General features: G+C 41.0%; 1 protein-coding gene across 5 annotated transcripts; it reads left to right on the forward strand.

The window, feature by feature from the left end:
- The first annotated feature begins 1,480 nt into the window (after nucleotides 1–1,480).
- On the forward strand, nucleotides 1,481–10,523 carry LOC101468199 (ICOS ligand). 5 transcript variants are annotated; one of them, XM_076881048.1, is made up of 10 exons: nucleotides 1,481–1,827; nucleotides 2,713–3,072; nucleotides 3,148–3,299; nucleotides 5,914–5,995; nucleotides 7,550–7,667; nucleotides 8,056–8,091; nucleotides 8,243–8,506; nucleotides 8,586–8,831; nucleotides 8,918–9,103; nucleotides 9,227–10,523. In XM_076881048.1, the coding sequence occupies exons 5-10, from the start codon at nucleotides 7,634–7,636 to the stop codon at nucleotides 9,397–9,399; spliced, it is 939 nt and encodes a 312-aa protein (XP_076737163.1). In that variant the 5' UTR covers nucleotides 1,481–1,827; nucleotides 2,713–3,072; nucleotides 3,148–3,299; nucleotides 5,914–5,995; nucleotides 7,550–7,633; the 3' UTR covers nucleotides 9,400–10,523. The 5 variants fall into 5 exon arrangements, with proteins under 5 accessions (XP_076737163.1, XP_076737162.1, XP_024656090.2 ...); XM_076881047.1 differs by lacking the exon at nucleotides 5,914–5,995; XM_076881049.1 differs by lacking the exons at nucleotides 1,481–1,827; nucleotides 2,713–3,072; nucleotides 3,148–3,299; nucleotides 5,914–5,995; nucleotides 7,550–7,667 and having other exon boundaries at nucleotides 7,820–8,091; nucleotides 9,227–9,310; nucleotides 10,411–10,523.
- The last annotated feature ends 1,218 nt before the right edge of the window (nucleotides 10,524–11,741 follow it).

Here is an 11,741-nt window from a genome sequence, read left to right on the forward strand (position 1 = left end):
TCCCCCACTGACCCCAGTAGGCACCCCCACATTCTGGAACCCACCAGGGAAAGGGGGCCCAGGCCCATCCGGACCGGGGCCCGCAGCAGCAGCACCGCTCAGCCCCACAGAGTCCGGGGCAGCCCACCCGACTCCACCCCAGAGAAAACTGCACCCACCCCATCATCCAATCATCTCCCAAACTACACAAGACAACCCACCCGCCCACAGCTCCCGCGACACAACACCCAGGACCCAAGCCCCCAAGGCCCAGCCAGCACCCCAGACCGGGGGCGGAGCATCCCCAGACTCCCAAGCCTCCACGCCCGTCCTGGACCCACCCAGGGGCAGCCAGGCTACCAAACCAGTAACCAACGTCCGCCAGCACAGACCCTCCCCCATCTCCGTTGTACGCAGCCACAAGGAAAACACCATCTAAGAGCCACTAGAGCCCCTAACCAGGTCATGGCCACATCCCCCGGGCTGAGCCCTCCAGGGAAAACGTCCCTAGGGACTCCCCAGACGCCCTGAGGCCATCCCTGCCCCCATATCAACCACAATAGCGAAGGCAGGACCAAACCATGACCCCCCACCCCCACTAGGTGATGAAGCCGATCAAAGGAGCCCAAAGGGATTGATCAAATGTGATGGCAGAGGCTGTATCAAGACTAATGTGATCTATTAGATGGTTTCTATATTGGTTAGAATTAAGATTATTTTTACCTTTCCAGTTAATGAGGACCATTTTCTTGGCAATGCATAGGGCCGTAAAAACAACGTAGGCTGTGTTTATTTAGACCTCATCCAAGTTGCCCAGCAAGCATACTAAAGGGGAGGCTGGAATGTCACATTTCAGACACTTTGATAAGTCTTCACATATCTCACGCCAAAACTTCTGAACTGGTGGACAGAACCAAAGAGCGTGGATGTAATTGTTCGGTGTATTTGCTGTGCAGTGTGAGCAGTTGTTGGAAGGCGTATAGCCCATCCTATGACCAGTATAGTGCACTCTGTGTAATATTTTGTATTGTATTAATTGCCTCCTTCACAATATGGTGAAAAGTCAAAGGTGTTATCAGATCAGACTCACCTACTGCCATCTTTTGTCCTAGTGGAAAGGGTTTTATTTGTAGATGTGAATGTTTTATTATGCAGGCACAAGCAAAAGAAACCACAGCCTGTTTTAATTCCCATGTTTTACATGCCAAAAAAACCAAAAGTCATCAGGCCTCAGCAAGTCTAAAAATGAGGTAAATGCAACTTGAGATGAACTACAACAAGCGACATGTAACAGCGACTCTGTGAAGCACATCATGATAAATGAATTCATATGAAGAAGCTGTCAGGCTTCATCAAATGCAATATAAAAAAAACCCCATCTCAGTCATTTGCATTCACAGCCTCACTGCTGTGGTATGTAGCTTGTCTGTACGCGTTTATGCGGGCGTTTCCACTGGTTCATTCTTTCCCTGTAATCAGATGCACACAGAGACTCCTCCCTGGTGCTCCATAACAAACAAAAGATTTGCTCTCTGTGGCTCCAACACAGCTTGTTTTTTGGAGGCTGCAGTTAAACATGGAGATAAGTCACATGTGAAAATTATTCAGGAACTGAAACCGTTAAAAACTCAGGTGTGATCAAGTCTGCTCTGTTATTAACTGTTATTAACGTTGCACAGTTGTGACATGACTCCTTTGGATGGTTGCATTTCAGTCAGTGAAGAGTAATGCTGTCAGGTTTTTTTGAACTTGGGTTATGTTATTGAAAGACATCAGAAATGTCTGCTGTAACTGCGTCGCTCTGCTCGACTTTGCTGTTTGTCATCCTCATTGTGGTCGACTCTGCAGGTGAGATTTAGCTGTGTTTCCTTTTGCTTTTTAAATTGATCTGTCTTTTTGCCATATTAATAATTATTGTCTCTGTGTGTGAAGACATGATGCTGGCGGCAGTCTGTTAGGACTTGTCACTGTGTGTGTCCAAGTGTGTCTGAGATGTGTTGAAGTTTCAGGAGTAGCTTTCTTTTTAATGACTTATTCTGACTGCCATGAGCATCGAGACCTGAGTATTTAGTTCAATTATTTCATGTTTCTATGTGACGGGGACGTGTTGCGGATTTATATATTATTTTGTATTTGTGGCATTTCTGAAATATGGATGTACGCTTTCTGGACCTGTGCAACACGCTGCAAAGTAATATTGCAATTATAATAATAACAAATAATATCAGCTGTCATTCATAAGGAGGTATATGTTTATTGGAGGTAAGTTGAATGATTTTTTGTGGGGTTTTGAGACTTTTACATGATTAATTCCTCAAGAGTTTGTCCCATAAAAACACAAATAAATTTCAAAACCCAATTTTAAGCCAAAATAAATGTCAGATGTAGCAAATGTGATACAAATTAAAACCCATAAATGTCAATTAATATTTAATTCACAAAATATAAATAAATTGTCAGCGTTCAATAAACAAACCATTAAAAAAAGAAAAAGAAAACTACAACCTATTTTTTCACTAATGTTAAGAAATGCTTTTATTAGTGGGTGTAGTATTTTCTAAAATGTAAGAAATGTTGTTAATATTTGCATAGTTAGACACACACGTATATTTCACCTCTGATCACGAACTCGTTCCCAATGATGTAAAATAAACGTGTGTGTGTTCAGCAGAGCTCAGTGGTCTCACTCTAGCTCCTCACACTAACCAGCTGCTGTTGTTTCCTCTCTTTCAGTTGTGATAAACATCCCAGCTGTATCTGGACAAAGTGCCATTCTGTCGTGTCGAACTCAAAACAAATCCGTCATAGTGGTGGAGTGGAGCAGACCTGACCTCAAGAATGAGCATGTCCTGTTTTACCGGGATGAGCAGTTTGACACAGACAACCAGCATCCATCTTTTAAGCAGCGGGTGGCTCTGCAGGACAGACAGATGAAGGATGGAGACGTGTCTCTGATCCTGAAGGATGTGACGATTAACGACATGGGAACGTACGAGTGTCGTGTTTTCATGAGAGGGACAAACCGCAGGAAGAGAGCCATTTTGGAGACTGAGCCTATCTGCATCATCAACCTGAGTGTCTGTGATCTTTCAGGTGAGTCACTAGAGTTCAGTGTGTCTGTGATCACCCACCTGACAGCTGACACTCACACCTGTTTCTCACCTGCAGGACCACCAGGAGGAGAAGAGAGGTTTAGACATATTGGACTGATCGTTGCCCTTTTACTCTTCACTTCATCACTGCTTCTTCTTGGAGTTGTTCCTTTCATCCACAGAAGACAAAAACAACGACAGACTCACAGCTCACAGAAGCCTCCTGGTGTGAGTGATTCTCCTACTGCTGATATTAGTGTAGAAACAGAGAGGATCTACACTACATAGAAGCTGATGATGCTGAACTCCTCCAGACATCAAGCATGTTGAGAATTTGATTTGATTTTTCTGGATTAGTTAGCACCACACGTAGAAAACAAAGACACTATCAGTCACATTAACTTCCCCATCCATCCATCCCCCACCATGTACTCTGCTAGCATTTAACTATAACTGAGGCCCAAATAACCAAAAAATTGTAAGATCTCAGTGATCTTGGCATTACTAAGAATTTAAGAACATGCCTAGCACCAACAACAAACTGAGAAAGAGGATTAGCACAAAAAACAAATAAACCAAACACAAGTTTTTTCCCATGATACAGTACTGACACCACCTCTCAGTCTCAAAGCTCTTCTACCAACTGTCACATGACTAACTCAGCAGTGTTATTACAGCCTTATGAAAACACAGAATGAAATCAGTTTCATGTAACTGCAGAGTTTGGTAGTTCCAGCTGACGCCTCACACCTTTCTCTCACACACAGTCTGGGTCTGTTTCCTCGGATGTAAATACTTGTGTGAGGATGAGGCTGAAATGACAGATTACAGAATAAGATTCACTCATTCAATGATGTCAAACAATATTTCAAAGGTTCGGAGTCTAAACAGATTGTTCAATGAAAGTCACCTTAACATGTCTCAGTGGGTCGACTCAGAACTAGAGCGCCTGAGGATGTTGTTACTCTGTAAAAGTTCAACAAACCATGTCCGAGTTCACTCGCAGAGCTGCACGGATCTAAAACTGAAAGGATCACAGATTTAAACCGGATCAGGCCGGGATCCAACTTGGCTGATCTCAGAGTCGATCTGCTCTGTCTTCTCACTGTTGTCATTGAACATCGAGGGGCAAACAGATGATCTGGGTACAGGCTGACGCTAATGATACTGAGCATCCAACAAGGAGGCATCAAACACTTCCTGAATTTCATACAACTTTACATTAGTCTAACTATGCTGACAGGACTTAAATTGCAGACGTTTCTTCTGCTCTTGAAAAGAAAAGGAAACTCAAATGTGACTTACAAATAGTTTCCTTGTAACAGCCAGTAGAGTTTGAGTGTTTTGGCTCCCAAAGACAAACTGTTACAGAATAATCACAGACACTAGCAGCAGACAACATCAACACTGTATGTGACTGTCTGAACGTGGGGGAGGTTACTGTGGCTGATAGCAATAATGAATCTGCCTGATAGTGTTTAGCATCCGTTAATTAAATACTACTGAGTGAGATATACAAAGTTTTACTGCAGCGATTTTTGAAACCAAAGAGAGCAAATATTAGAGTGAGTGGTGAAGCGTAAATAGTTATTTTCCTTCCATGAAGGAGGCACTTTGGTCTTTTTTTAATTGACTTAAGTATTGGTGATAATTACGAGTTTGTTTGTGTCACTGTTAATAAAGTCTTACTGTGCTAATAGTGTCTTTTTTTAAAAATTATTTTTAATTCTTAAATCATCTGTTTTCACAAGAGATTTCATTGGACGATGACCAGCGTCATGCATCTGCTCTATGTATGTTTCTGCCTTGCAATTTGTGATTGGCAGGATTAACCTTAATGCAGTGATGTTACTGTGATTCTATTGGCCCAAATGAGTAAAAGTTTAATCATGAAAATAAATTAAATAATTTCTGCTGTTTAATACTTAAGACATTTCAACTCCCACAGATTCTGCTAAATTGCAGGAGGCCGGGCAGTCTTGACTAAAACCTCTGTAACTCAGCTTTGTTCCACTTCAGCAGCATTAGTCTTTGCACAGATAATGTCCACATGTTGACTGATGATTTTCTGAAGATTATTGTCCACCGCAGCATGTTTTCAAATAGGTATAATGCTATAAAATACAAAAACAAAAAATTTAGACAAGGAAAAAAATGTATTTTTCCCTTGTTCCACGCTCAGTTACTTTAACACAGAAATGTCTGCTGTAATATTTATACCTCTCATGAAGTCTCACAAGTGTTAGCTTTATTTTGATACCAAGACTGTTTATGCAGAGTTTTTAATTGCAGAGTAATACTCCATTTATTTTGTGCATGTCATTTTCGAGCAGGAGCCAAAGACTGTTGGGGCTGGAATCAGATTGAAGCCAAAAAACCTTTCCTAGAAAAGGAGACATGATTCACTCTGACGGGTGTGAACGTGCGAACATGTTCAAACTCAATTACATTTTTCATAGCTACCATGTACTCGGTTTGTGTTTTCCTCAAAACATTCCCACAAATGTTTGTAATATGCAAAGTGAAGTAAAATAAAGTCTTAAATTATACAAAATTGAGTAATGCAGTGTGCATATGAATTTAATGTTATAACAGTGGGTTATTTCACACTGTTAACCAGAGTGACAGCCTGTGGGAAGAAAGTGTCTCTGTGGTGGATGGTTTTAGTAAACAGTGCTCCGTGTCACCATCCTGAAGGCAGCAGTTTGAACAGTTGTGAGCAGAGATGTTTCCTAACCCTGGACGTGTACAGGTCCAGGATAGAGGGAAGATTGAACATCAGAGCCGATGTATTTATTGAATATGTTCACTGTACTCTGGAAATAAATGAGCTCTTCTTTAGTGTTTACAGGCTGATCAAGAAGCACACCCCGTTTAACACTTTCCACAGTCTCATTCATCTCCAGCCTAAACACAGGATTAAGGTAATCTTTATCTACAGTAAATATACATGTAAACATTTCATTAGAACTGCACATGCTGATTTGTTCTTTAACAAACTATGAAAGCTCATTGGGGATCTGCTTGTATCCATGTTAGTGTTTAAAGTCCAACATCTCCCTCTAGTGGTCATATATAAACATGTGTGAGGATGGCGTTAATGTAAAATGTGAATCATAGTGTTCCAGTCAGTCACCAGCAGGATTTTAATAGTTTTGCAATTTTCATTAGTTTTTATTTTTATTTAGTTTCGACTTCAGATTTTCAATTTTATATCAGTTTTAATTAGTTTTTACCAATTTTTCGCTAGTTTAGTTTTTATTTTTTTGAAAATCCTTAGTGTCAGTTATAGTTTTAGTTTTGTTTGCAATAATTAAGTGTAACAAAATCCCAGTTTCATCATATCAGTCATGCTCTTCTGCTCATCCTTGGGTATGTTGCTATTCCAGCTACCATACCCTGCACCCTGTCTGTCGCAGGGATAACATGCAGAGACAGACAACTCACATTTCCACCTATGGGTTCTTTAAATAAATAAATAAATAAAGGCAGATGAACAACCATTGATACCAGGCAACTATAAAATGTATATCTTGGCCCCAATGAGACTATTAACTCTTGCAGCACCGGGTGTTCGTAATTTTGGTTCAAGTGAATTGATAAACTTTTTGAAGACAATTGACTCACACAGTTGTGTAGATATCCCCGTCCTGTTTTCTCGGGATGCATCACGCTGCCTTGCCTGGGGTTAGCGTCTGTTTCTGGGGATGAGGGTTGAGTGTGCTCCCTTCTCAAGGTAAGCTAGGTTAGCCTTCTTGTGTGAACTTTTCAAGTGCACTTTAAGGTTTGTGGGATTTTTTTCCCTTTAGAAATGTCCCTCATAATTCGTCTCTTTCCACTACAAGACACTTGCTTTATCCAAAACACAGTCATATTCAAAGTAATCCCAAATTGAACTCTGGCGCTTTCTCTGACTTTTCCTGACATGATTCTGCGCGTGGACGGAGCAGCAACACAGACGACTCGACTAACGTACTGCCACCTGCTGGCATAATGAGACAGCAAGAAAAAATCTGGAAACTAAACTTCATTTTCACCCTTGACTATTGTATGACACGCACACATAGATGAAAACTAAACACATTTTTGCTATAAATTCAGTTAATTTTAGTTAGTTTTGTGAACACTCATTACAGTTTTAGTTAGTTTTCCTTTTTTTGTTTTTATTTTTATTTCCGTTAACGAAAATGTTTTTTCACTTCTAGTTTTCGTTATTTCGTTAGTTTTCGTTAACGATAATAACCTTGGTCATCAGTGTGTTGGTTAAACCCAGATTCTGTTAAAAAAATAAATAAATCCTTACATTTTATTTCGTATGCATTCATGTTTTACTACTTGTTTTGTAGCAGCTTTAAGAAATTTTTGTAAGGTTTATGTTATATAAAGAACACTACAGGGGGTTTGAATAGTTTAACACTGGCATTTTTAAATGAAGAGGAAAATAAGTGAGTCCCCCACCTCTGTGTTTGAACCAATAGAAAAGCTGGTGCTCAGAGGAAGAGGGCGGGCTTTACTTGGTGTCAGTGACAGAAATGAAAAAAAAGCTCAAATGAGTGAGAAGGATGATGAAGGAAACATCTGTGCTGTGTCTGCTCTGTAAGTAGAATCTCTGTGTTTGTTTGAATTCTTGTACTTTGACTGTCTGCTCTCCTGATAACTGATGATGGAGGAGAAGACACGAAAAACAAATCAGGCTGAATTCAAGTTCAAAACACCACGAGGACCAACTGCAGGTCTGACTGACTCTTTATCTTTGCTCAGGAGTCGAGGAAACACAGCAGGCAGTGAAAAGATCAAATCATTCACTCATTATATCAACACAGCTGCACAGTGGACACAAATATATCACTTTAATAATAAATATTTGGTGAATACCAACAGTGTAGTCAGTTCACATAAAGAGCTGCGTTTTAAGATAAAGGTGGTGCAGTGGAGTTGTTCTTTATGTTCACCTCAAATCAACCTGAGTGTCATTTCTCTTTAGTTCTGATCTCACTGCTGAGCTGCACAACAAACCAAGGTCAGTAACCTTCTTCTGTCACAGTTTAAACCTGAGAAATGCTCACTGATATGACCTGATTGGGTTCATGTTTGCAGAAACTCTCTTTTTGCTTTTTGAAAGAAAAAAAAACTCTTAACAGATCATCAGTTTTTCATTTTAACCCTCACAGCTCGTCTGACTGTGAGTCCCAGCAGCTCTCAAATCTTTAAAGGAGACTTTGTGTCTCTGAGCTGTGAGGAGGACGACAGCTCTGCTGGATGGACTCTGAGGAGAAACACAAATATAGGAAACACAACTCAGTGTGGAGATGGGTGGGGAAAACTTGTTAATTCTTCTTGTAACATTAGCTACATCATCCCGTCAGACAGTGGAGTTTACTGGTGTGAGTCCAGAGAGGGTCCCATCAGTAACATGGTTAACCTGACAGTCACTGGTAAGCTGAGTGTGTGGAGTTAGTGTTGATGAAGCTGTGTGTAAATGGATGAAATGCTGTAGTTTGTCTCTGTGTTGAGGTGGATCAGTGATCCTGCAGAGTCCTGTCCTCCCTGTGATGGAGGGAGATGACGTCACTCTGCTCTGTAAAACAAAGACCACTCCCTCCAACCTCCCAGCTGCTTTCTATAAAGATGGCTCCCTCATCAGGAAGCAGCCTACAGGTCACATGACCATCCAGCATGTTTCCAGGTCTGATGAAGGCCTCTACAAGTGTGACATCAGCGGTCATGGAGAGTCTCCATCCAGCTGGATCACTGTCACAGGTGACACACTCACCTGTCTGTGTTTCTGCAGCTTTCAACATGCACAATGTGACGACAACTTAATGACTGTGTTTGCTTTATTTTAGGGGAACACACCACCACACCTCCACCTACATCCACACCTCCTCCTGGTTCCACCTCCATCACTCTTCCTCCATCACTCTCTCCTCCTGTTCTCTCTGTGTTGTCATGTGTTGGATCAGTCTGTGTTGTGGTTCTACTGGTGTTACTGGTTCTGCTGGTGAGACGATGTGTTCACAGGAAACGTGAAGGTGAGACTCAGACTTCTAATTTTAGTGTTTTTGTTAGTTTTTTTTTTCTTTTAAACAGCTTAGATTAAATGTTCTTTCAGAGTTTTAGTCTTTCTTTTTTTTTTCATTTTAAATTCACTGCAGCTGAACACGAGGCAAACATGGGAAGTGACGTCAACACTGAAATCACATACGTCCAAATATCACATCGCCAGCAGCAAAACAAAGGTAAATTGTTGCTTTGGTTATTTTTCAGGAGCTGCTGGGAGCGTGAAAATCCTGCTAGAGGAGTTGTTCCGTTCCAATCAGGCGTTTAATCCAGTTACTTCTCACAGCTAACGTTGCAGAGTCATAAGGACCTGGTTCATGTCCCTGGATGAACGTTACTGTATATCTCAGTGTTGTTTGGTTCAAATACAGTTTAGCATCATTTTCTTTCAACCACCTTTGGCCTGGTGTTGCAGATTTAGCCAGTGGTCCTCCTCGTATGGACCCCACAGACCATCTTTCTGTGACACAATTAGGCAATAAATCAGGTTGGGCTCAGATGTGTGTGTGCTCTGTTCAGTTTGTCTCTTTATGATTTTCAAAATTGTTCTTTCCAATCCTGCTAACAACTGTGACCTCTTTAAAATTCTGTTTTTAAAACCACAGCAGCTGCTTCCTGTTATTCCCATTAACTGCTGTCTGACACTGATGAAAGCTCTCACTGCAGTATGTCACGCACATGGTACTGTTCATGTTGTGAGGACCTTTCCGTGTTGCAGGTTTGGTTTGTTGTAAAATGTGCCTGTCTGAATCAAAGGATGATCAAAAGACCATCCACCTACTTTTTCTTAGAAACATCTTCCAACTCTGACGTCAAATCCTGTTTTGCAATAGTGAAGGAAAAAAAAGAAACTCTGAAAACCTGCTGTTATTTAAAAGATTTTCATTAATCTCATGCAGCTGCATAAACTGTAATGAGTAGTGCGGTAATGTAAAAGTACTGTTGTTGTTATAACTGCAGTAATTTCTCTGTGTTTTATTGTGGAGAAAGTGATCCACCTGCAGTCAATTCAGCAGTGAGAACAGGAAGTGTCAGTTATGGACAATCAGACAGCAGACGACCGGATGTACAGCTGATCTCAATCTCCAGCTTTTGACAAAGCCAAGCTAACCACATCCTGACTAAAGCCAGTACATCAAATCGTCTTCTTGCTTGGAAAGGAAAATGTTTTCTTTCATGCAAAAGAGGAACTATTTCTATTTCACTGTTCTAAACTACACTGGTATTAAGAACATTTGCCAGAAATATTGTTTTTTGAACTGTGTGTGTTTGTGTTCAGACTTTAAATCAGAGCCAGACGTGATCTACTCTTCATTGAAGTAGTCCACCAGTCCAACCACTGACATCCAGCTGCTGGTCTCTGACTGCCCCCCCCCCCCCCCCCCCCCCCCCCCCCCCCCCCCCGCACCTCAGACCAGAGGACATCCAGACGTCACAGAGATTTTTATGTCTTTTTTCTAGTTAATAAGACTCGTGCTTCTGAGTTAAAAAATTGTCTTTTAGTGCAAAATCAACAATATAAACTTTTTATATGTATATATGTGTGTGTGTATTTTTGCCATATTTCTGTAGCATCAATAAAATGTCGGTGTCAGTTGTGTTTCTCACGTGGGTCTCTGGGTTTCTAAAATATGTCCTGTGGAAAATCTGATTTGTTGCTGTTTTGTTGTGGCTGACACCCACCTGTCTTTAGTGCACAGCGAACATCAGTCAGCAGCTGCAGACTAAAAATAGCAGGATCATGCAGTAGTTATAACAGCTTCAGTAGAGTAAAGGTGTCTGTTTGATGACAGAGATTTTTTTCTCACCTTGAAACCAACCAGCAGCAGCTACATCCAAAAAACCCACCGCAGTTTTATTATTACAGAGCTGAAGGGTTTTGGCATCTGATAAACCTCAAACTCATGAATTTGTGACTGCTGTGGAAAAGCATTTGACCACTTCCTGTCTTTGTACTGACATTTTCAAAATAGGCTCGATACCTTTGATTCAGCTGTATCATTTATAGCGTTTATACTTGTGAGGCAAGTGCACAGGAACAAGTGCAAGTGCAGTCTCCCAGTGCTTCCTGCAGGATGTAGCATCTAACTAGCTTTACTGAAAAGGTGCTTTACCAGGAAGGGAAAAGAGAGGGAGCCATCGTAACTACTTAATGGTTAAATGTGCTCGAGGGCATTTGATAAACTGAAAATTTTAAAATTACAGATGGTGTGATTTTCTTTTTAGCTCTCTGTTCTAATGTAAATCAGTTTTCTAAAGTTTGTGTGGAAAATTATCCACGAAAAAATCCAACCATGGCCTTGAACCTTGTTTGGTGGAGGCCATGAATGTCCATGCTGTATTAGCTGGGATAGTCTGGAGCCTGTCCCAGCTAATATAGAAAGGCAGGTTACACCCTGGACAGGTCACCAATCTGCCAGTTATCAATAACTACCAGAACAGCACGATGGTAGCACAAATCCACAACAGTCTAAGTGTAAGATTAAAGGTTTCCTACTTTTTATGCACTGTGAGGCGTGTGTTGATGGAGGTGACTCTTTAAAGCTGACGTCCAACTTGAAGTAGAAATAAGAAGAAGTAGAAATTTGTAACTTTCCATCTCAGATGAAA

Source organism: Maylandia zebra, unplaced genomic scaffold (assembly GCF_041146795.1).
Source record: "Maylandia zebra isolate NMK-2024a unplaced genomic scaffold, Mzebra_GT3a scaffold02, whole genome shotgun sequence".
Lineage (NCBI taxonomy): Eukaryota > Metazoa > Chordata > Actinopteri > Cichliformes > Cichlidae > Maylandia > Maylandia zebra.

Bases quoted from the DNA above. Each gene is read 5' to 3' on its own strand.
- LOC101468199 (XM_076881046.1), top strand. From the start codon at position 8,016: ATGTTCACCTCAAATCAACCTGAGTGTCATTTCTCTTTAGTTCTGATC. The intron at 8,832-8,917 runs GTGACACACTCA...GCTTTATTTTAG, and splicing joins CAGCTGGATCACTGTCACAG to GGGAACACACCACCACACCT. The intron at 9,104-9,226 runs GTGAGACTCAGA...AATTCACTGCAG, and splicing joins TGTTCACAGGAAACGTGAAG to CTGAACACGAGGCAAACATG.